The sequence below is a fragment of the Dryas octopetala genome, chromosome 2, assembly GCF_963921425.1.
Source record: "Dryas octopetala chromosome 2, drDryOcto1.1, whole genome shotgun sequence".
In the NCBI taxonomy this organism is placed as follows: Eukaryota; Viridiplantae; Streptophyta; class Magnoliopsida; order Rosales; family Rosaceae; genus Dryas; species Dryas octopetala.
Window position 1 is genome coordinate 24,090,899 of NC_141367.1, and position 23,141 is coordinate 24,114,039.

Here is a 23,141-nt window from a genome sequence, read left to right on the forward strand (position 1 = left end):
ATTATTCTATTCTTAGTGATACAAATCAGAATTTTCATCAAATACTTTTATTTCCATCCATGATCCATCGAATTTCATTCAAAATTTTCAAAAATATATAAATTTTAAATCTTTTTAAAATTCTTATTCTTCGACTCCGAGCTTTGTCAATGCCAAATACATTCGGTAATTTTAATTTCAATTCAGTTTCCTGAATGCTGAAAATTGTATATATGAATGCCAAATGCTGTCTTTTTTGTCAATGAATGTCATATACTTGGCTCACGGCATTTGTTTTAGAATTTTAACCCTTCATTTTTCAATCTAAAACGTACGGGATATATACATTTGGCGCCGATTCTTTATTAGATTTAATTTTTCTTATTGGTAAGATGGGAGGGGGTCTGGAACTCTAATTAATAAGCCATAGGATGTATTTAGTTATACAGTTTATACTCTTCACTTTATTTTCATTTCCTTTAAAATTAAGTGGCAGCCCCCAGGAGCCTTAGCAAATCATCTTCCTCTCTCCCTAGTGTTCTTATTCCAGTGCAGCTATCATTCAGCCATTCACAATATTCCCCAGAAACAGTTGCTACTTCAATGCAACCTTGTCAGTGATGTATGTAATTATATCAGAAAATTGGGTTGCACTAGCTATCAAAAAAGGGAAAAAGTAGATGAATTTTTAAAACAAGGCAGAAATGTATCAGATATAGCTTTCTAGGCTGCATTGTCCATCAAATGAAGCTGCTAATAAAGCTGCTCAGAGCCCAGTGCATATTCATCATCTACACGTGCAAAATGTAATTACAAAATCCAAAATCCAAAATCCAAAGAAAAAAAGATATTTTTAACTTCAAAAAAGGAAATGCCCATCTGGGTTTATGTTAGGAATAATTTGAATTTCTTAATATTTTAAGGGATTCCTCAGAAATTATGCTTGTAGTTGTCATCCATTGATGATCAGGTCTCAAAGATTTCATGCCATCATCGGAGCCCCTATGTGATGAAAATTTTACCATAAAAATAAATGAAAAAAATATTTCCGAATGAGAAAATAGCAATTGGAATGGATAAGTTAAATAAAAACAAAGAGGGATGTGGCAGAAAAACAATTCACTGCGCCTGGGTAAGCAACGAAGGCGAAGTGACTCAACGTTCCTGCACGAAATTTGCCTCTTATTCTCTTCGAGAATCAAATAAAACCCTAAATCCAAAATAATAAGATCCAAGGCTGATAAAGAGGCACTATAGAAATAAATAGCGGCAAAGACTTTTTCTTTTCATCAAAAAAAAAAAAAACTAACATCAAAAGAAAGAACAGTGAGAGGGGGAGGGGCAGAAGGAGGGAGGTTGCGAGCTAGGCTTTTCTTGTTTGCTAGGCGCCGTTGTGTTTAAATACTGGAAAACTGGAATTAGGGTTTTTTCACAAAACAAAGGTTTGAGCTTTAGATTATGAAAAGCCCCTCCATATCTATATTATTACGAATTTGCCATTAATTAGGCTAGATTGGATCCAACTTCAACAGCCCAATGGTTTAGAGCTGCCTTGTATGAGGCCCAATATGACAACTGAGGTCATTGACTTACAGGAAAACTAAAAAATAGGAAAACCCAAAAGCCTCTCATTAATTGGAGTAAATTTTCATGCGACTAGTATATGCATTTATTGACAGTTTTGTCGAGTTAAAAATGGGCATGTTGGGCAATGTGGTAGAAATTTTTTAAAACTGATTTAGACATGTAGGAAGACAAGCATAAATTCCAATTCATCATAATATAAAATGTGGCTCAATGGGCCATTATTTGCCAGTGCAAGCATTCCATAGTAAAAGTGGTGAAGAGAATTAGATACCATTGGAATGCAAGAAAGTCGTACTTGCAGAGTTAGTTGCATTTGGTATCCAAAGGCCAAAGCTATATGCTGTGGTCTTCATGCATGCTAATTAGTAATTGCTACTCCAAATAGTTGTCAACGACACAATGGAGATTAATTTGTTGGCTTCTTCATCGCACAGTCAGCAGATTGTTGTATAACACTTATTTTTATCTTCACATTAATATACCAACTGCATGCCAATATATATAGCTATAAAATTTAGTAATAATTATTGTCGATATAGAGCAATAATTTGCTTATATAAACTCAAGTAACGATGTAGAGCAGTGGATGAAAAAATATAATCCACCAAACAATCCAATGAGCTACGTGTTGACCACAACAGATTTAACCAAGACGAACCTACCAGTCCCCACTCCCCACAGAATCCTCAAAGACTCATGACGTCACTCCATACGCACTAACCTATGAAACATTACCCTCGGGGCCTCGTAGTCGTAGACAACCCCACAGGTGGGCCCAGTCTCAAAACCTTGTGAACCAAGCCATTAAAAGTCCCCCAAAACTCTTGGACTCAGAGCCCAACTCGCCCCCTCAGCCTCTCTATAAATACCCCAAGTCCACCTGCTATTGCTAGTCAATCATTTTCTCTCTACGACTCCCAGAACCGACTCAGATTCATCAGAATGTGTCCCTCCGGCCGAACCCTGAATGCACAGACCCAAACGACGACGTTGAGCTCCGATTTCCGTCCCGCATTCGACGTCCTCGACACCGACCGCGACGGCAAGATCAGCAAGGACGACCTCCGAGCGTTCTACGCGGGGTTCTCCAGCGGCGGCGCCGACGAAAGCCTCATCGGGTCGATGATGTCGGCGGCCGACTCGAACGAGGACGGGTTCGTGGAATACGACGAGTTCGAGCGCGTTTTGGGGTGCCCGAAGAGCTCGGGCGGGGGGGTTATGGAGGACGTGTTCAAGGTCATGGACAAGGACGGAGATGGGAAGCTCGGCCATGAAGATTTGATGAGCTACATGAAATGGGCTGGCTTTTCAGCCACTGATGAAGATGTTGAGGCCATGATTCGATTGGGCGGTGGTGATGGAAACGGAGGCGTGGACTATGCTGGTCTGCTAAAGATTCTGGCCGTTGATCATGTCCACTAGCTTAGTCCTCGTGCCTAGATTTGTTGTAATAATAATGTATTTAATTACTTTATATTAGAAATTAAGTGGAGCATAACGTTCCAGCTATGCAACAAGAAATTTTGTTGGTATTTTGCTGGGGAGGTACTTAGCAATTTAGTGGGAAACATAATTGTGGCTTTGTTTGAATCATGTACGTGATGCCAAGCGAAGGGGTCGGGTTTATAAATTTGTTTGTTAGTCCTTGGCTCTATATATATTGCAGACCATCTTTGGGATTTGTTTGTCACAATATTCGATCTTTTTTTGTGTGGAATATTCGATTTTTTTTTTTTTTTTCTTTTAAGGACCTCCTGGCATATACATAAAACATACTACAGCACAGGTTCTGTGATGAACTGCAAGCCTCAATTTTGTCTGTTTGACACCACAAAGTTGTTTGGCGTAGATCGCTCCAGCTCAACGATACATAGACCTCATTTTGGAGCTGCGAAACGATACAAAGTTGTTTGAAAAGTATAATAAGCCCTTTGGTTAGCTCAAGTGCTGAAAGTTTAGAATTGGTATGTTCATATTGAAAACATAAACGTTCACAAACAATAATTCCAATAAAAACTAAAACTACTTGATATTTCATGAGTTTGGGTGAGTTAGGTGCAAACTACTTTTTTTTTTTTAATGGACTGGGTGAGAAGCCCAATTTAAGAAACAAAATTAATAGACAACTAGCAAGGGCCTACAAAGCCCAAGAGCATCCTCCACACTCCAATGGAGAATCAAGTCGGACTCTAGTGCCAAATTACCAAATCAAATAAAAACATGGCACATAAATTGGTAAAAGAGTTGAAACCTAACAAAGTTAAATTGAAGGGTACAGATCCTTGTGGAGGAGAGAAATATCCCTAGTTCTGGTTGCAGAACCAAGGCCTACCTAAACATAGAATGACAAACATTCAACATAAAACTACTGGATGTTGCTAAAAAACTCACTCCTACGACTTTCATATTGATAGTTTGTGAACAAATTCGTAGAACAAAAAGGTGGAGATACCATGACATCATATGTTGAGGGAGAGGACACAAAGCTATGTCCTGCGAGGTGCTAGATGCTCAGAATAACTCAATCCTCCCTTCCTCTACAAATTTCTTTATTGCTTTATAACGCACAAAGTATAAAACATTAGGCTCCATCTCAAAAGGTTCCTCCAATGCTCTCTGGTTCACTCTGTCATATGGGGAAACCAATATGTCAAAAGAAGAAACAACACTTTCTATAAGAGTATATGTTCATGAATAAAAATCAGTTGCCTGTCATCTGGCTGTCCATCTTCGTTGTCCTCAAGCTGGATAAAACCAAGATAGTCCTTTGCTTTGCAGACAACAAATGTGTCCAATTCAGGTTTAGGCACTGAAAGTCAAACGTCAAACATATATCACGAACAATACTAAAATTCAGAAGTCCAATCTATAAATTGCCTACCATATGCTTTACAAACCAAAGGGATGGCTGTCCAATGATGAGGTATGATCCTAGTTCAACACTAGGAATGACTGACTTGAGAGAGAGGGAGAGAGGGAGAGAGGGAGAGAGGGAGAGAGGAGGGGGGGGGGGTATGGGTCCAGTCCCCTGCATGCCATTGACAAGCATGACACATAGCGCTCACATGCAAACACACTAATTGCTTGTCAGAAGTTAAAAGTCATGTAATTGCCTGTCAATAGGAAGTTATAAGTCATGTAATTGCTTGTCATATGGAACTATGGAAGTTAAAAGTCCTGTAAACGATATTTTGTTCGAGGATAGCCAAATCCAGTGTATAATGCAAGTCAACCAGAGCCAAATGCTCAATAAAACCTCACAATCAAAATTTCAGAAGACAAGACATGGTTCACTACATAAACCAAGTAATATAAACCTTATATCTAGTTGACCAGAGCACTGAGCACAAGGATTTGGAATTTATTTTGGGTCAAGGGTCGATACTTTACAGAAAATGAAGTTGACAGAACTGGTACTGTAACGCGCGCAAAAGAAAAGAAACAGAGATGCATTATGAATATAACTGAAGAAAGTAAATGTGATTATTAAAAATGATGTGAGTACCCATGTCAGTCTCTTCACTGATTATGGATTGCTTGAGCATAGACTGATAAGTATCAGGTAATTTTGACAGAACAGTCTTTTCCAAAAGCATCTCCAACTCATCACAGCACCTGTAACCATGTCAACTCCAAACCACAATAAACCTTAAGCACGATGTTTTCACTAAGAGAACGAAAACAAATAAAAACAGCTAGAGTCCTCACCTTGCAACAAACCGCTTCTCCAATTCAGATAGACGGTTGGAAATTTCAGCAGATTCAGCAGTTTCAGCAACATTGGAGATGTGAAATGCGTATTTCTCAATCTGCAAAAGAACATTACTTAAAAATCAAATAACAAAATTGAACTAACATGGACTTGAGAAATCTTGTCACATAACATCTAAAAGCAGTAGAAGATGTTTTTGGTAGCATTCATGTGAGAGTTCCTAATGCTTATAGCAACCCAGAATTCACTGCTGGACATTCTTTTAATCGGATTATCAAACAACAAGGTGAGTACTCATGTTCAAAAATGAAAAGACTACGAACACACACAAGAAGAGCAGATAAGACAAGACAACCACCTTCTGGAGGCGAATTCGGAGGTAAGATCTCAACAAGAACTGAGCCCTGTCCAAATCCATCTGGTAGAGTGATATAGTAAGTGGATCCATACCCTTTTCAGCAAAATCCTCGACATTGTCTTCCTGTATTCATATGCATCCAATTGGGTTCAACAATAACACAACTACAAACAATACTAGCACACAAAATTTCATGTACTTGCAGGAACTTGTTTGGCACACAATAATAGCATGCAGCATCGTTTCCAACCTAAACGAGATTAAATTTTTACAAAACCCTAAACTTTTGCATCACAAACGCAATACAACATAAGCTGCCAATTTGTTTTAGAAATTTACAACATGAAATCAAAAAATTGATTTAATTTTCCTATTATTTTCAGGGGAACCAAACAAGGGAATTAGGGTTTTAGGGAATTTACCAACAATTGCATCTGTTCTCTGATTCTCTCAATCAAAGCCGCCTCGAACTGAAGAATCTCCGGAGCGGCCTTCTCTTGCCGCCACGCCCTCTTTAAGCGCTCCACGTCGGTCATCAACATCGACGCCTCGTAATCATCCGTTGACCCCTCTCCCGACCCCGAAGCCATCCGATCTGATTACCAAAATTCTCCACAATTTCTCTTTCCGTCGCTAATTCTATTTCTTCTCCCGCTGTGAGTCTTCTGCGATCGAAAAAACTGATTGAGAGGGAAAATTAAAACATGTAATCGGAATTGGCGCCAAAAGTTAAACGTTTTCTATTTCCGGAGCGAAAAGTAAATTGGAAAAGAAATTAAATAAAGAACAGAAAAAAGAGAAAAACTAGAGTGTTGTAGAGGGGACAGATCGCGAGTTTGTGCGTGAATCTAACACCATTGGATTGATTTGGCAACATCATCATAAAGATATACTGCTCAGATGGGATGGGGTTCGATCCACGCACAAACTGGGGATGTGTCCCATCTGGTGGAGGATGAGATAGAGAAGGAAAGAATGAGGGGGGCTATGATGCCTTTTGAAGCGAAGGGGCTGGAAATGTTGCCTTTTATAGAAGGGTCGGAGAAGATTCACCGTCACCGCCCACTTCGCAACTTGGACCAAAGTACAAACACTTCACTTGTCAATTCCAAAAATGTGGAATCTCTCTTAAAGTATACACTCTTTATTCTAAAACTTATTTTGATCAAACTGCTTGTTTAGCACATCTTTTTGGGTGCTTAAAAAAGGTTTTTTGTTTCCGTTGTAAAATCCGTTTAAATACATTTCATGCTATTTCAGGTTTAGTGGTTTAAGCCGAATGGAAATAGATGCCCCATTGGTGGACTACATTACACCTAAAAATCTTCGAAGAAGAATTGTTTGGCTGACAAATAATTGTTGACTTTGAAATTAAACTCTGGAGTTCGAAATTGAGATTTTCGCCTCTCAACTTATCTTGGTTTGCTTCAAACATAAGGTGAGATACAAGCAAATGATACTCGGACGCTTAAGTCGATATTTGTTATAAGTGTATTTCTCAAGTACATATGAATTGCGTACATTTATCTCTATTGGTGTGCGCTAATTAATTGTAGTTGGGATTGCTTGGGGCTCAAACTCAGTTGCTTGAGACCCAAGATCATTTTCCCACGTAGTTTTTCTTGTACGTACCTTGGGCTCTTTTGCTGGTATAGGCTCTTCTTGACCCATGAATTTAATCAATTTAATTAAGCCTGTTATTTGGGCTTCATTTATTAGCACTGTATACATTTAGGTTGAGTAATTGGCCCATGAAAAATGGGCCGGGAATTTTGACTCCCATATCCATGAAATTGGAAGCCCAATGCAAAATAGTCATACATTGACATACTTATGGGCCCATGGCCCAAAACAAGATCAAGGAATGTAGGTTATTAGCCTACCACACACCCGTCTGGTGCACATAATCATGTCCAATTGTCCAGAACAAAACCACATTGCTGAAGGGTTTTTCGATTTTTTGGTCCAAAGCTAAAGAGTGGGAGATATACATAAAAAAATATTCAAAATACTTGTGGAGGCTTGTAGGCTTGTAGGCTTGTAGCTCCACACATCATATATGATATTATGATATACAATAGCGGATCCATAAATCAACTGTTGTAGGGGCAAGATTAAGAAGCAAGTGAGCAGGCACATGCACAAGCACGCAGTGGTAGTACAGCAAGGGGCGTTGCGACTCGCGAGGGAGCAGGCTGACTGGCTGAGCAAGTGAGCAGGCGCAGACACACGGCAGTCCATCAGGGGGTGTCGCGAGGGAGAAGCACTGAAGCAGGCGTCGGCGTCGCAAGGGAGCAAGGGCGAGTGGACGACATTGCTTTGTTCAGGGTTTCACTCTTTTTCTTTGTGGTTGTTCATGTTTAGTGTGGTCTGGTGTGGTGTGGTCTTCTACTCAATACTCAGGTTTTGCTTTAATTAACTTGTGAAAACGACGTCGTTTTGGCACGTTTAGAATTAAAAAAAAAACATATGCTTCTCACATGGCACCTTCCTCTTCCCCATATCATCTGGTCTTCATTTCTCTCTTAGCAATTGTACAAACACCATGCATGCATCTTACCCATGCGCCTGTTAGTAACACCCAATCTTCATGGGGTCAAAAATTTATTTCAAGCCCAGCATTTCTAGGTTCATGGGGTCAATTGACCCCATTGTAGATCCTCCCCTGATGATATATATAAATTATAATAGTTTTGTGGGTTCCACCTATCCTGATTTTTACAAGAGAAACTTGAGTGGGGAGTTCCCTACCACCTCGCCTTACTTAAGTGGCATAACCACCCGCTTTAAACTTGCCACATAATTAGATTTAATTATAATTAATCATGATATATACTAAATTGTTTGGAGAGAGAATAAAATAAAAAATAGTAATTAAAGCTAATTATGTGGCAACGTTTAAGTGGGTGGTCGTGCAACTCAGTAAGATGAGGTGGCATGTACACTTATTTTCCACCGAAATTTTTCTCGAGTTTTAGACATGAGATCATTCTTGAAGAAATACTTATGAATGGAAAGAAGTCATTAAAGATCAACATTCTTCACTAAAATTATCTTCATTTTTTTTATTGAATACCCTCTCTTATGGAAATAAGACATTAATTCGAGCATCTAATAATATCATATTTGGTTTTGTTCTTAGTAAGTACCTCAATGAGATTCACTTTTATTGGCATTATGATTCTACACATTTAGTAAAGATTTTAGTGAAAACACCTCATTAATTCAAATTTATTCTTATTTCGATTATTTTTCATTTTAATTCAGATCGAGTGATATATATATATATATGTCAATATCTCGTACATATATATACATAGCACTTACACATGTATATGATTAATATTATAGCAGCTGGTCAATTATAAAAAACACACTAGCTAGCTAGCCATGCATATTTTTCATGGCGTTTTATTATACGAGTCTAAGATTACGATGATACAAGACATGGATTTATACACACATAGGTGAAACCAATTGATCATGTGCCTTACTTATATATGTTTTGCATGCGTACATGGCGACATGTTAATTAGCTAGTTAATTTCACTTTATTAACTATTAGTTAATCACAAACCACACAGATTTTACATATTACACAACCTTAATTGATTGATCTTGAAGCCGATCTTGAACATTCATTTTCAAAAGGCCTCGCTAGATCGATCTCATTTACGAATGAGGTTTGGATTGACCATCCACAAAAATACGGTGAGAATTACTATCGGAACCAACTTGTCCGAACGAACCAAAACTCTCGTTCTTATCATCATCATCAGGATGTTTATCATTAGCAACATCAACGGTTCGTCGACCTTGATCCCGATCGTCTGTAAGCCGAAGCAAGTGTCGTTCATGTAAACTGAACCTTTTGGCATCGGCTTGCATGGATGCCAAAATCAACGCAAAGGCAACACATATTACAAGTATGGTCCTCATGGTCATCAAACTCAAACTCAAACCTGAAATTAATAATTAAAGAGATGCAAATATCAATTGCATAGTAATTAAGTAATGAAGTTGTAATTAATTAACCAGACAATCAACAGAAAACTAAAACGAACTAAGGTGAAAGAAAGATATATAGTTACCCGGCCTACACATTTGCTATGACTATGAGAGAGATTGATGTCTGAAGAAGCAATGATAGAAACGGACTCCAGAGGTGGGACAATTTATAGGAGATTTTGGCCTGTGTTAAAGGATAATTACTTGGTTATTAGAAGGGTAAGATCGATAATTAAGGCTGTGAGCACTAATAAAGCATATATGCACGTACTGTGGGTGTATCACATTGACAACGCATTTCCATCCAGAGGCTAAGGCCACCAAAGAAGTAATTATGATTATGATTGATAATTGGGGTATTTAATTAATTTTATAGTTGACTTTTATTATTTAATGATGAATTCTGAGCTACGACTTCATTTTAGGGTTCGACGTTCATTGGGTTATGCAGGGTGACAACATTAAGTAAATAGGTTCGTTGATGCAATAATTATGAGTCCATGTATATTCAATCTCTTCATTTCATTGATCTGATCAGTATATGAAACTTACTTAGGGAAATGTGTTAGGATCCGTATCATTGAGTAATGAATGTATGGCTTAGATCTTTCACAGTACCCAAACTTATTAACTAGCTATCTAGTATATAATTAATCATATGAGATTTTTTCGAAAGAAAAATAAATGAAAATTCTCCCCAATGAACTATTTAAGTATAAAGAATTCATAAAATTATCTCATATATTTACAAAGTAAAAAATTATTTTGTTTATAGTTTAGAAAAATTATTTTTCTTATTATATTTATGGTTTTAAAAGGCCGATTGATTTGCATCTCTAACTTTCTTCTTATTATTATTAATTTTTATTATATCATAGAAAATTGAATTATGAACCTAGCTAATTCTTAATTAATTCTTACTCATTACCTTATTCACCCTCACTGTTACTCGTTATTTTCTTTTTGGGTGCTTAAAAAAGTATTTTTGTTTTCATTAATTGTAAAATCCATTTTTATACATTTCATGATTTTTCACGTTTTGTGGTGTATTCTGAACGGAAATAGATGGTCCACTGGTCTACTACAATACGCCTAAAAATCTCTGAAGAAGAATTGTTTGGCCGATAAGTAATTGTTGACTTTGAAATTAAACTCTGGATCTTGAAATTAAGATCTTCGCATCACAAAGGATCTTGGTTTGCTTCAAAACGGAGGTGGGGTACAAGCAAAAGATACTCTAAGACTTAAGTCAGTGTTTGTTATAAATGTATTAATTTCTCAAGTGGATATGAATTGCATACTTCTATCTTCATTAATTGGTGTGCGCTACTTATAGTTAGGATTGCTTGGGGCTCAAGCTCAGTTGATTAAGGCCCAAGCTCATTTTCCCACGTAGTTTTTCTTGTAATTTGAGGGGAATTCCCTACTTCTAAAGTATGCGAACGTGCATGCGCCTTGGGATTTTTGCTCGTACAGGCTCTTCTCGACCCATGAATTTAATCAATTTAATTAAGCTTGTTACTTGGGCTTCATTTATTAGCGTTGTATACATTTTGGTCGTGATGGCCCATGAAAAATGGGCCGGAAATTTTGACTCCGACATCTATGGAATTGTTTATTTACAATCGGGGAAGCCCAATGCATATAGTCATACATTGACATACTTATGGGCCTATGGCCCAAAACAAGATCAAGGAATATAGGCTATTTAGGGATGCATAGACTAAACCATAGACTAAACCAATGCCTTCGGTTTGTTGAATTTTGAGCCCAAACCATAGACTAAACCATAGGTTTGGTTCAATTTTATATGGGCACGAGTCGGTTTGGTTCAATTTTGAGCCCAAATCATAGACTAAACCAATGCCTTCGGTTTGTTGAATTTTCAAACAAAACCTAACCAATTAAAGTGAAAAACCCAACCCAAACCAATTGAAGTTGGTTTGATGGGTTTGGGCTTGGCCCAAAAAACATGTAGATTTAGGCCAAGTCAAGTTTAAGGCCTAATAACAAGTAACATCTAGATTCACCACTCCATTATGCATATGCCACGTATATGTAATGCCTAAGTAAAGACCACAATAAGCCTAAAACTAACCAATAATGTGTTGCCAAGTGTATATTTAAATATATATAAATATATATTTTATCTTTTTAGGTTGGGGGGTCGGTTTTGATCGATTATTTGAGAGTCCAACCTGTTAACCAATCCATTGGTGGTCGGTTGGTTGGGTTATAAACCGACCTCCACTTTTGGGAGTCAAAAACCAAACCAATCCAACCCAATTTGGTTGGGTTGGTTGATTTGCATTGGTTTTGCCCACCCTTAGGATATCAACCTACCACACACCCTTGTCTAGCGCACATAATCATGTATTCAATTATTCATGTCCAATTGTCCAGAACATGAGCCCATTGTTGAAAGGTTTTTTGTTTTTTTGGTCGAAAGCTAAAGGGTGAGAGATATACATAAAAAAATATTCAAAATACTCATGAAGGCTTGTAGCTCCACACATCATATATGAATTATAATAGTTTTGTGGGTTCCTCTTGTCTTGATTTTTAGGAGAAAAGCTTGAGTGAGGAGTTCCTTACCACCTCACCTTACTAAGTGGCATAACCACCCACTTCGTTAAAATTTCCACGTGTTTAGCTTTAATTATAATTATGATATATACCAAATTGTTTGGAGAGAGAATTAATAAAAGAGAGAATCAAATAAAAAATAGTAATTAAAGCTAATTAGGTGGCAAAGTTTAAGTGGGTGGTCGTGCAACTCAGTGAGATAAAGTGGCATGCACGCTTAGTCTCCACCGAAATTTTTCTCGAGTTTTAGAAATGAGATTATTCTTGAAAAAATACTTATGAATGGCAATTAATGAGTCATCAAAAATCAACATTCTTCACTACAATTATCTTCACTCTTTTTATTGAACACCTCTCTTATAGAAATGAGACATTGGAGCATCTAATAATCATATTTGGATTTGATTTTGATCGATCATCAAGGTAGCAAGTACTTCAATGAGATTCAGTTTTATTCGCGTTATGATTCTACACATTTAGTAAAGATTTTAGTGGAAATACCTCATTAATTATAATTCATTCTTATTTCGATTATTTTTCATTTTAATTCGGATCGAGCGATAATATATATATATATCAATATCTTGTATATACATATATAGCACTTACATACACATATATCAGGCTCCTTCTATTGAGGTATACCTCAATTTATTTATGTTGAGGTATACACTATTAGGGCCCACACGAGTCGTTTTGTGTCGATTCAAACCGTTCATTTTTTACATCTTCATTAATAGATCATCTTTGCAAAAAATTTGTTAAATCGGAAATCATTTATTAGATCAAAGTTAGATAGACAAATACTTTTCGATTTGGCTAATTTTTTGCAAGGATGATCTATCAATGGAGATATAAAAAATGAACGATTTGGATCGACACAAAACGACTCGTGTGGGTCCTAATAAAGTATACCTCAACATAAATAAATTGAGGTGTACATAAATTGATCTTGAAGCCTAGCATAAGGCCTCGCAATGAGTTCTGGATCGATCACACACATAACAATGGTGAGAATCAGGATCGGAATCAACTAGTTCTCTGAACAAACCAAAACTCTCGTTCGTATCATGATGTTTAGCCTGCACTTTGTTGCTGCTGCTACCCTTATCGTTAGCAACATCAACGCTTCGACCTTGATCCTGATCGTCTTTAAGCTGAAGCAAGTGACGTTCATGTAAACTGAACCTTTTGGCATCGGCTTGCATGGATGCCAAAATCAATGCAAAGGCAACACATATTACAACTATGGTCCTCATGGTCATCATACTCAAACTCAAACCTGAAATTAATTATTAAAGAGATGCAAATATAAATTATATAGTAATTAATTAACCAGACAATCAACAGAAAACTAAAACGAACTAAGGTGACAGAAAGATATATATATATATATATATTATATATAGTTACCATACACGTTTGCTATGACTATGAGAGATTGATTTCTGAAGAAGCAATGATAGAAACGGACTCCAAAGGTGGGACAATTTATAGGAGATTTTGGCCTGTGTTGAAGGATAATTAATTGGTTATTTGGAGGGTAAGATCGATAATTAAGGCTGTGAGCACTAATAAAGCATATATGCACGTACTGTGGGTGTATGATGTATCACATCGACAACGCATTTAATGGCACCATTTCTATCGAGAGGCTAAGGCCACCAAAGAAGTAATTATGATTATGATTAGGCTTATTCATACCATTGCCCCCTGTAAGATACACTTTTTTTCACTTTGCCCCCTGAAACTTAAATCCTCTCAGTTTGCCACCTGAACTTCGCAAAGTTGTTGCAAAAGACCCTATGCCGTTAACTCTGTCAATTTTTCCGTTAAAATAGCTGACATGGCACCTATATGGCATGAGTGAGACCCTTTTTTAGTTATGTAAGATCCATGTAGACAAGCAAAATTATAAAAAATTGACATGGATCTTATCATTTTTAGTTTAAAAATTATTTTTTTTGTCCACATGGATTTTACATAACTAAAAAAGGGTCTCACTCATGCCATATAGGTGTCATGTCAGCTATTTTAACGGAAAAATTGACAGAGTTAACGGCATAGGGTCTTTTGCAATAACTTTGTGAAGTTCAGGTGGCAAACTGAGAGGATTTAAGTTTCAGGGGGCAAAGTGAAAAAAAGTGTATCTTACAGGGGGCAATGGTGTAAATAAGCCTTATGATTAATAATATTAGGGTATTTAATTAATTTTATTGTTGACATAGAGCAAATTACATATTAATACCTCAATTATATCTAATTTTTTAAGTTAATACCCCAACTTTTAAAAGTTATAAAAACATTCTTTAACTTTCATTTTGTTTCAACTTCGTACCTCCATTACATTTTTTGTCAAAAATGCCATTAAATATCGTCGATGTGTCAATGACATGTCACATGTGGACCTCAACTAAGCACTGACATGGCTTCTAAAAAATAGCCACCTAGAAGAAAAATAAGAAAACACCAATAAACACTTTAAAATTGAAATAACATAAATTAAAAAAAAAAAAAAAACTCTCACCCCACAGCAATAACCCCTTCTTCCTCCCCACACTCCCTACCATCACCGGCGGATCTTCATTTTCTGGCTACATCTTCTTGTTGGTACGATGAACTGGCGCGTAGTTACCATGCTCCCGAACTCGTACGCCATCCATTCCCATTCCGAATCCCAAGACCTCGCCTTCTTCACGCTGCGCTAGATCTCATCTGCTTGCCTGCGCCTCCATCGAAATAATTATCCAATTATAAATAATTCATAAAATTATCCAATTATATATTTACAAAGTTATAAATTATGTTGTTTATACTTTATAGTTCAGAAATATTATTTTTCTTATTATATATTTATGGTATTAAGGGACCAATTGATTTGCATCTCTAACTTTCTCGTTATTTTCTTGTTATATTTTTTATTATATCGTAGGGAATTGAATTATAGACCTAACTTAATTCTTACACATTAACCTCATTCAATCTCACTATTTAGATTAACCCCAAGTGCTATTTTCTTGTTATTACTGGTCATTGTGTTTCGTACGTATAACTATCCTGTAAGCCACTTATATTCAGCTCCACTACACTTAATTTTCGATCTGCTCTAAGTTTGACTTCTCTTCAAACAAAGAGTCGTGTCAATGAATTAGATGTTATATTATAATCTATAACCAGTTATTAATTGACAGCTTGGAATTAATTTGCATGTTATTTTCTGTGTGAGCAGTTGATCAGCATTATAAATGAAGAATTAGCAGTGGCGACAACACAAATATTACGTTGTTGTCGCGATATTGGGTAAGGCTGTTAATTTCCAGTGGCCACCAAATAAGTAATCATGATGTTAGGCTTTGATAATTATGCCAATAAGGGATTTTCATTAATGTTGATATTCAATTTTTCAATGATTTTATCGTTCTGACAAAAAAAATAGTGTAAGTAGTTATTTTTAGAATAATACTATACTTACCACATTTCTTATACCACATTCTTATACCATCTCACGTGTCATTACTTTATTGGACAGAGTTTTTTTTTTTTTTTTTGGGTTTTATTTTTTATTTTTTAGTATCCAATGTATGAATGCCATGTAAGTTGCCACATAAGGTGGTATGAAATTATGGTATAAAAATGTGGTATATCTAGCACTACTGTATTTTTATTGTAAATAATAACAGCTTCCTTTTTTTAATCCCAAATTATGGGTCCTATGAACTAAACGACCTATACAAAGATACCTAATACAACCTGACCCACTTTTAACGAGTTAAATGTTGAGTGTCGATCTCTTTTTATGATTTATCGAGTTAAATAATTTTAATATAACCAATTAAATTGTTGAATAGTTTTAACCATAAAATCGTTTATAATTTATATACAAAAGTCTTTTTATATATTTTTTTATATGTACATGTAAACAATGAACAAACCAACAAATTAAAGTACAATAATTTTGGATCATATTCACGTTAATTTTGTTAGTTATTATTCAACAGTTTCAAGCTTTGATGTCTAGTAGAGAAAAAAAAAAAGGGGAACACTGACTCCGAGCGTCCGAGCACAGCTCACCAAGGGGGCTGAGTGCTCAACACTGTAAAACAAGCCCAATAAATTTATAATGTGGGCCGACTTATCATCTTTTAAAAAAAACTAAATAGACCCTTTTAACTTCAAATATATTAGGTGGGTTATTTTATTAGGGCAAGTTCCATATTGGACCAATCAATCATTTGGCATGCTACTTACCTTTTTATTTTTTAGAGGAAATTGCACAATTGATCCACTTATCCTTTAGAAAGTTTCATATTGATCAAAGATTTTTTTTTGTTTCTTATTGGTCCACTAACTTTATAATATTTCTCATTATGGTCCAAATCGTTAAATTAGCACAAACGGCCGTATATTTTAGTTATATGATGTGTATGATGTGCATGTGGGGCACTATTGTGGTATATTTACTGTTCACTTAGTTCCATATTGGTTCACAAGAATGCCCCACATGACTAAAATCGATGGTCGTTTATGCTAATTTGATGATTTAGACCACAATAGAATATGTCACAAAGTTTTTTTTTTTTTTTTTGGGTCAAAAAATATGTTACAAAGTTAATGGACAATAAAGAACAAAAAAAAATTATAGACCAATATGGAAATAAGTGAAGAATAAGTGAAACAATGGTTTTCTACTATGGAATACTTTAGTGGGATTGATTTTAAGTTTTTTTGGGTATAATGGAGGGCCGAAGCCCAAAACCAAAAAGCTAACTAACTAGCAACCTGGGCCTAGAAACCCGGCAGAGATCCCCAAACAGAAGCTGGGCCACAGAGGAAGGAGGCTGCTCCAAAACAGTACAGCCCAATTCTAAATCTAGCCCAAGCTCAGCTAATCCAAATTATCAATCTGAATTATCTATAATCACTCTTCCTACGCCTCTCTCTATATATAGCTCTCATTTCCCTAAAACTCAAAATTCCATATCCTCCCGCCAAGCAAAGAAAATAGAGAATGAGAGAGCTCCAAACACCACAGAACCAAGCGCGATCTGCAAAGCTCTCGAATCGCATGTCCAAGAAGAATGTATGGCTTCGAAAAGCTTTCTCATCCTCAACGTTTCGTTTTCGAATTCCATTTTTTCATTCGCGCTTCGTTTTCTCTTGCAGACTGCGAAGAAGAGCTTAAACGCTGTGTTTTCCCCAACAGCTTCCGAAGATGTGCCACTGGAGACTACCAAGCACTCGATCGAGTCCACTCCTATTTCTGTGATTTCAGAGGTCGATCATAATATAGATGATATCTCCGAGGTGAGCTTGAGATCTTCAATCAATTTGAATTTGACTCTAGCTTCTTCTTTTTTTCAACGTGCAGATTTATATGTTAGTTTGTGTATTTCTTATCTACAATTTGCTTCGATTTGTTGCTGTCGTAAAAACTATGATCATTCAACAATTTCTTTATGTACACTGTTTGGTTACTGAGAAATAGACTTTGATTTTAGTGATTGTGAGGATTTATTCGTATATTTTCTGTTTCAGAATTTGATGCTGGTGCCAAATCCAGTTCTCTCAGCTTCATCAGAGGCATTGTTTCCCTTTGATCTCACTCCTTCTTCAGAGGTCACAACTGATAAGGACGAACCAGGCCATGTCTCCTGGAGTATAGCCAAATCAAGCAAATTCAATGGCTCGAATTTCGGTTCTGTGGAGGCTGAGATTGTAGCGAGCGCTATCAGGAAAGCTCGGAATCAGGCCTTGAACGCTGTCGATGTGGATATTGAATCTAAGAAGCTTCTGGATGCAGTGGTTGAGATCGTTATAGACCAGCTCCACCATGTGCCTGTGGAGAGGGACCGAATGGCTGAACTTCTTGCAGCAAAAAGCAAGATGGTGTTTATGTGCATCATGTTCTGGATCCTTGCAATTTCTGCACTTTTCGTGTTCAGCTCTGGAGCCCGAAGCACTAGGCATGGACCTCTGCCTACTTGAATAGTCATATAGAGGTGCATTAATTGTTCATCAAGCTTTAGCGGTATGACCTTTTGTTTTGTGGCTTTGTAGGTTTACTTTTACTCTTCCATTAGATGATTTCCACTTCTGAGCTGATATAATACTCTTGTTCTTGGTTCTATGCTCATGGTTATGGAATTGTACAGTTTGCACTGAATAGCTATATAAATCAGAAACTTAGTTCTGTGTACAACTAAATGAAATTGAATTCTACTGTATATGACAAGTGAGAATTAAATTCCACTGTGTATGTGTAACATATCTATACTAAACCAGATGCTTGGATAAAATGTCTAATTATAATACTTAATTAATTATAAACTCTTGAAAACTTTGATTATTGTGTGGACAAGTTTAGGACCAGAGCTGTAGGCCCCTAATGGTCACATAACTGGCAATAACTGTGTCTATTTTTTGTAATTGTTTATGTTAAGCTGTATGATTGGGCATTCACACTGTTTATGCCTCTGATGACTTAGACCAATTTGATTGCACATTACCACCTATTGCATGGATGAGATAGGAGGGTTCATTCTTATTGAATTTCTAATTTATGTATGATGGATGCAAATGCATAGAGAGAATGTAGATACTCAAAGTTTACGAAAAATCAGAACGTTCATGGCTGAGGCATGTTATTGCCCAAATTGCTTTTCCTAACTGTGATATATTAGTCCATACTCCAGAAAAGCTATAGGCTACTTGGTTGAGTTACATAAATTTGAGCAAGTGTTTTCTAAGTGTATGTTATCATTTTGACATGTTCCCATTGGTCATCAACATTATAGATTTATAGTTGATGTTCCCTTTGAAGTTCCTACCCACATTGCTGCTCCCTTTTCATGCTATCTTCCTTAGTAATCTTGTATTCAATAACTTTTAGCAATCCAAACTTGACGATTTTGTAACTTGTGAAGCGACATCTAGTGGTAAGTGGTAACTAAATCGAACCCTTTCTACTCATATCTTACAAAGGGCATGTTTGAAACATTGTGCTACCAAATACCAATGGCTTTTTGTACTTGAAGTCACAGTTTCATCCAGATCACAGGTGACCACGAGCTTTCTGTTATGCAGTTTTTTGTTTTTTTGTTTCATCTCTTTTGACCCACAGAAATAGGTTAAGATGTCCAAATTTGTGAACTGGGTTGGGCCCAGATTTAGGATCATATCTATTCAAAATTTAAAATGAACTCATCCGGTGGTCAAGTCACATATGGTCGCACTCTAGTTATAGTATTCCAAGTCATGGACCAAATTCCCTGCATGTACGTTTCTATATCCTCAAGTACGGATCTGGATCATCTATCATTCTGAGTTTATAGAACTTTCATGGGTTTTATGTGGGGTTCATATGTACAGATGGTCCACATTTGTTAAGTCTTAGTAATGCATTGAAGAGGGCATTGATGCCCTAATGTAAGTCTTTTGCTTTAAGAACACAAACCTATTACTTTAGGTTGATGCTTACATGTAAGTAATATGACTCCTGATATCTGGTTTGCCATGCTGACCTTGTTTGGAAACTCAGAGTCTGAAAACCCAGCTGAGCTGATGTTAACAGTTCTAAAGCCAGTTACATCAGGGTGCTAGCTGGTTAAAGCATGCACACAGTATGTCTGCCTTCACATGTCCCTAACTGATTTAATTATTTGAGTCTGGTCAATGATTAAAGATGATTGATTCTGTTTGTCGTCCAGGAACGAGTATGTGCCCCAAATAAGAAATTTCAAATATTAGAAGTATGTCATGGATTATCTTAGAAAATTGTAAATAATAGAGGCTTAGATATATCAATTATACATTTAGTGATGTGTGTTTGAAGTCATGCCATATAGAAATACTACATTTAAATTATCTTAGAAGATTATTGGTAATGCGAAAACTGATTGCTTGAGCACCCAGGTTCATCTACCAACTAGTTTGCATAATTTGTCATTATGTTAAAATGCCCATATTAGGTAATACCGTAATACTCATCCAGTTTTTCCATCTAAATAATTCTTTTATCATTTTGTTTACTCTCTACTTGTATCAATATATTTGGAAAAGAGAGATGTGGAGGGTGTGTTGGTTGGCAACTTAATGGATGACTGAATCTGAGCCTCAATAGTAAAATATAAAATATTGAAACTATTCGCAGAACTTAAAAAAGGAAGTAAAACTAGTCAATTTCAATTATGATGGTAGTTTCAAATTCTAATGGAACAAAAGGAAGTAAAGCTAGTCAAACCTAAGGTTCAACAAATTGTTGTAGTTTACTGCAGCAAATTACCTAAGACTTCTTTGTAGACTAATGGAGGGCAGCTAAAAATTTTGTTTGACATGAATATTATCACATGCCAGAAAAGCCTGTAAAGTTCCTAGTATGAAGCAGAGTTGTCAATCAAATTTTTGCCAAATATTAATTTTGAACCCAGACCGGGGGGTTTCTGTACCAAAAGTGAATGACTTGTTGTAATCCTCAAATAATTTTTATTTTATTGACATAGTGAAAGGAGAGCTAGCTGTACTTAAAAGCAAAGATTCCGGTAGGTAATCCACAAAGGAAGAAGAGTTTGTTGTTCTTTGAAGCAGTGATTGGCATAATCAGGGAAAACTAAGCCATGGATGAAGATTCTGTGGTGCAATGATTGGTTATGTTCTTCAATCTTCCACCATAAAAAATATATCATTATGCCAAACCTAGTTTAATCACATAGTAGGGCATGTCTAGGTGTCCAAGAATGAAATCATTGGTTTGCTTTTGTTTCCCTAGCATTTGCAGGCACAAAATCATCCTCTGAGATGGTTACACCACACTAATAGAGGCATTAGCATATACTATTCAAAAGCATAAGACTTACCAATTTTTTAAGTTTGTGCCCCATCTCACTCCCTCTCTTACTCACTTATGTAGGTTAAGAGCAATAGTTTTTCTACCAAATACAAGATTACAGGTAATTTATTTTGTGTTACTGTCACTCTACTATGCCCTTACAGTCTGTAATTACGTTTTCTAATATACATATCTATTTGCCAAATATGATGTGCAGCTCATCATCCAGAAGGAGGTTGCTGACAGGTCTATTAACTGTTGGCTGCGTTAAAGAAAAAGTATAGAAGAAAAACCATACTCCTAGTTTCATACTCAAATGCTAGTGAATTCTGGTAATTCATCTTCATCTAGTAATTCAGATTTGAATTGGTTTATGATACATATGAAACTCAGATTGGTTTTGCAACTATATGCAGCTACACTATTGGTTTTGTAATCGCACTAGTATGAGTCCTTAGTTCAGTTTCACCCAACTGGTCAGATTGGTTTGTCTGAAACCAAATACTTCACAGGAATGGGCCTCCTAGCTGTACCTTGCCTACTTAAGTTTTCTGCAGTATTGCTATGATATCTGAAAGGGATATCTAGTGATAAGCTACTGAGATATTATGATCATGCTACACACCACTCCACCACAACCATTGGTCAGGACTCAATTCAAATTATTGATTGAACCCATCCATACTCACAATCATCCTCATTCATCCTTCCTCACCATTCATAGCTTCACCTTCACATTCATATACACAAATGCATCTTTCTTTTTCTGGTGCTTTTCAATGCCCCTCCCACTTTTTGGTGCTCCTTTGTTTGATTGTGTCTGTCACAGAGGAGGCAATTCCTCTGCTGCATCATAATGCCTTGTGGTGGGGTTTAGTCTTTCAAAAAAATATTTTAAGGTTTCTCAGTGCAACGTCCCTAAAGTGTGTTTGGATTATACACATGCCACCATGATTTTGGTGAGAATGAGGATTAGGTTCATGATTATCAAACCTTTAGGCATAAACTAAGCCAACTCACAAATAAAATGGCCATCTGGACCTCCCTTTATCCCAAGGTCAGGTTGTTAGTACCCCAATTGTCATTTTTTCCTTTTAAAAACCTTCTTTATCACTGCTGTGGACCAAATAATTACTGATATATATATATATATATATATTATCATATTGGAAGTTGTCTATAGTAGCTCCTCCCAATTCTGTCCAATGAACTTGGAAATGGGATTAAATATCCTATCATACTCTGTACTTACATTTTATGTGCTAATATTGTCATTACAGTTATCTTTTGTCAAACGATCAAGACCTTAATTATAGGAGTAAATGCTTTTGACCACTAGAGTCATAAGCTCATACACAATATTATACTTATAGTTAAAAGAATGTTGTTTTAGAGTTTTAGATTTTTTTTTATTTTTTTTTTTAACTTATGGGTAAGGCAACTCTGTTGATACTTATGTTAGGATTAGTGATGATATTAAATATAAGAAATATCTTATGCATTAAGGGATGGAGCAGCCGCAGGGGGACCCTATTGGCATGAAATGAGGAGGTGGAGCATAACTGTCCACACCTCAGAGAAGAGGAAAACTCCAAAACCCCAACAAATACAAAACAAATAGGCCTGAAGAGAGATATAGAAAAGTGCCAGAGAAACAACCCACATTGCACATGCATTTCCTTTTGTTTATCATTTCTTTTCTGGATCATCACCCATTCACCCCCCCATTAATCATTACACGGAATGAAAACAAATATTGTGTGGGACCCCTCCACCCCTATGGTCAATTAGTGGAATCCAACACCACACATCCATCCAATGAGATGGTAACAGTTATTTTCCCTAGTAGTAGATAGTAGTAGACCCTCCTCTAATCTTTTCCTTTTATTTTGGATATTACTTTTATTATTGTTATTATTTGTTAATTTTTCAGCTTAAGAGTTGCATAGCCAGATGTTGAGGTTTAAGCTTCTTCTATTACTGGATGCCCGGATGTTTTTTATTATGTTATGGGGTGGCTTTCCCTTTCATTGGCAGGTGCTTCGTCTAAATTGCTTGAATAGATTAGTTTTAACTTTTTCCCTGCT

General features: G+C 36.3%; 3 protein-coding genes and 2 non-coding genes across 8 annotated transcripts; 2 read left to right on the top strand and 3 right to left on the bottom strand.

The window, feature by feature from the left end:
- Positions 1–685: 685 nt before the first annotated feature.
- On the bottom strand, positions 686–774 carry LOC147294455 (small nucleolar RNA snoR118). Its single transcript, XR_015120961.1, has one exon. It is a non-coding gene; the product is annotated as a small nucleolar RNA snoR118 (small nucleolar RNA).
- Positions 775–905: 131 nt separating this feature from the next.
- LOC147294456 (small nucleolar RNA R66) lies at positions 906–977 on the bottom strand. Its single transcript, XR_015120954.1, has one exon. It is a non-coding gene; the product is annotated as a small nucleolar RNA R66 (small nucleolar RNA).
- A 1,445-nt stretch (positions 978–2,422) lies between these two features.
- Positions 2,423–3,259, top strand: LOC147294457 (Ca2+-binding protein 1). Its single transcript, XM_086232674.1, has one exon. It carries the CDS (start codon positions 2,509–2,511, stop codon positions 2,986–2,988), a length of 480 nt encoding a protein of 159 aa, XP_086088800.1. The 5' UTR covers positions 2,423–2,508; the 3' UTR covers positions 2,989–3,259.
- Positions 3,260–3,621: 362 nt separating this feature from the next.
- On the bottom strand, positions 3,622–6,837 carry SLD5 (DNA replication protein-like protein). Of its 4 annotated transcripts, none has more exons than XR_015120433.1 (7): positions 6,059–6,638; positions 5,637–5,759; positions 5,275–5,375; positions 5,072–5,181; positions 4,276–4,375; positions 3,919–4,192; positions 3,622–3,817 (listed from the first exon to the last, which is right to left on the bottom strand). XR_015120433.1 is itself a non-coding variant. In XM_086232673.1 (7 exons), exons 2-7 carry the CDS (start codon positions 6,224–6,226, stop codon positions 4,078–4,080), a joined length of 717 nt encoding a protein of 238 aa, XP_086088799.1. In that variant the 5' UTR covers positions 6,227–6,298; positions 6,661–6,837; the 3' UTR covers positions 3,811–4,077. The 4 variants fall into 4 exon arrangements, 3 of the variants coding, with proteins under 3 accessions (XP_086088799.1, XP_086088798.1, XP_086088797.1); XM_086232673.1 differs by adding an exon at positions 6,661–6,837 and having other exon boundaries at positions 3,811–4,192; positions 6,059–6,298; XM_086232672.1 differs by adding an exon at positions 6,661–6,837 and having other exon boundaries at positions 3,811–4,192; positions 6,059–6,301.
- Positions 6,838–17,227: 10,390 nt separating this feature from the next.
- On the top strand, positions 17,228–18,215 carry LOC147294459 (uncharacterized). The gene is made up of 3 exons (XM_086234361.1): positions 17,228–17,310; positions 17,394–17,534; positions 17,766–18,215. The coding sequence occupies exons 1-3, from the start codon at positions 17,239–17,241 to the stop codon at positions 18,213–18,215; spliced, it is 663 nt and encodes a 220-aa protein (XP_086090487.1). The 5' UTR covers positions 17,228–17,238.
- The last annotated feature ends 4,926 nt before the right edge of the window (positions 18,216–23,141 follow it).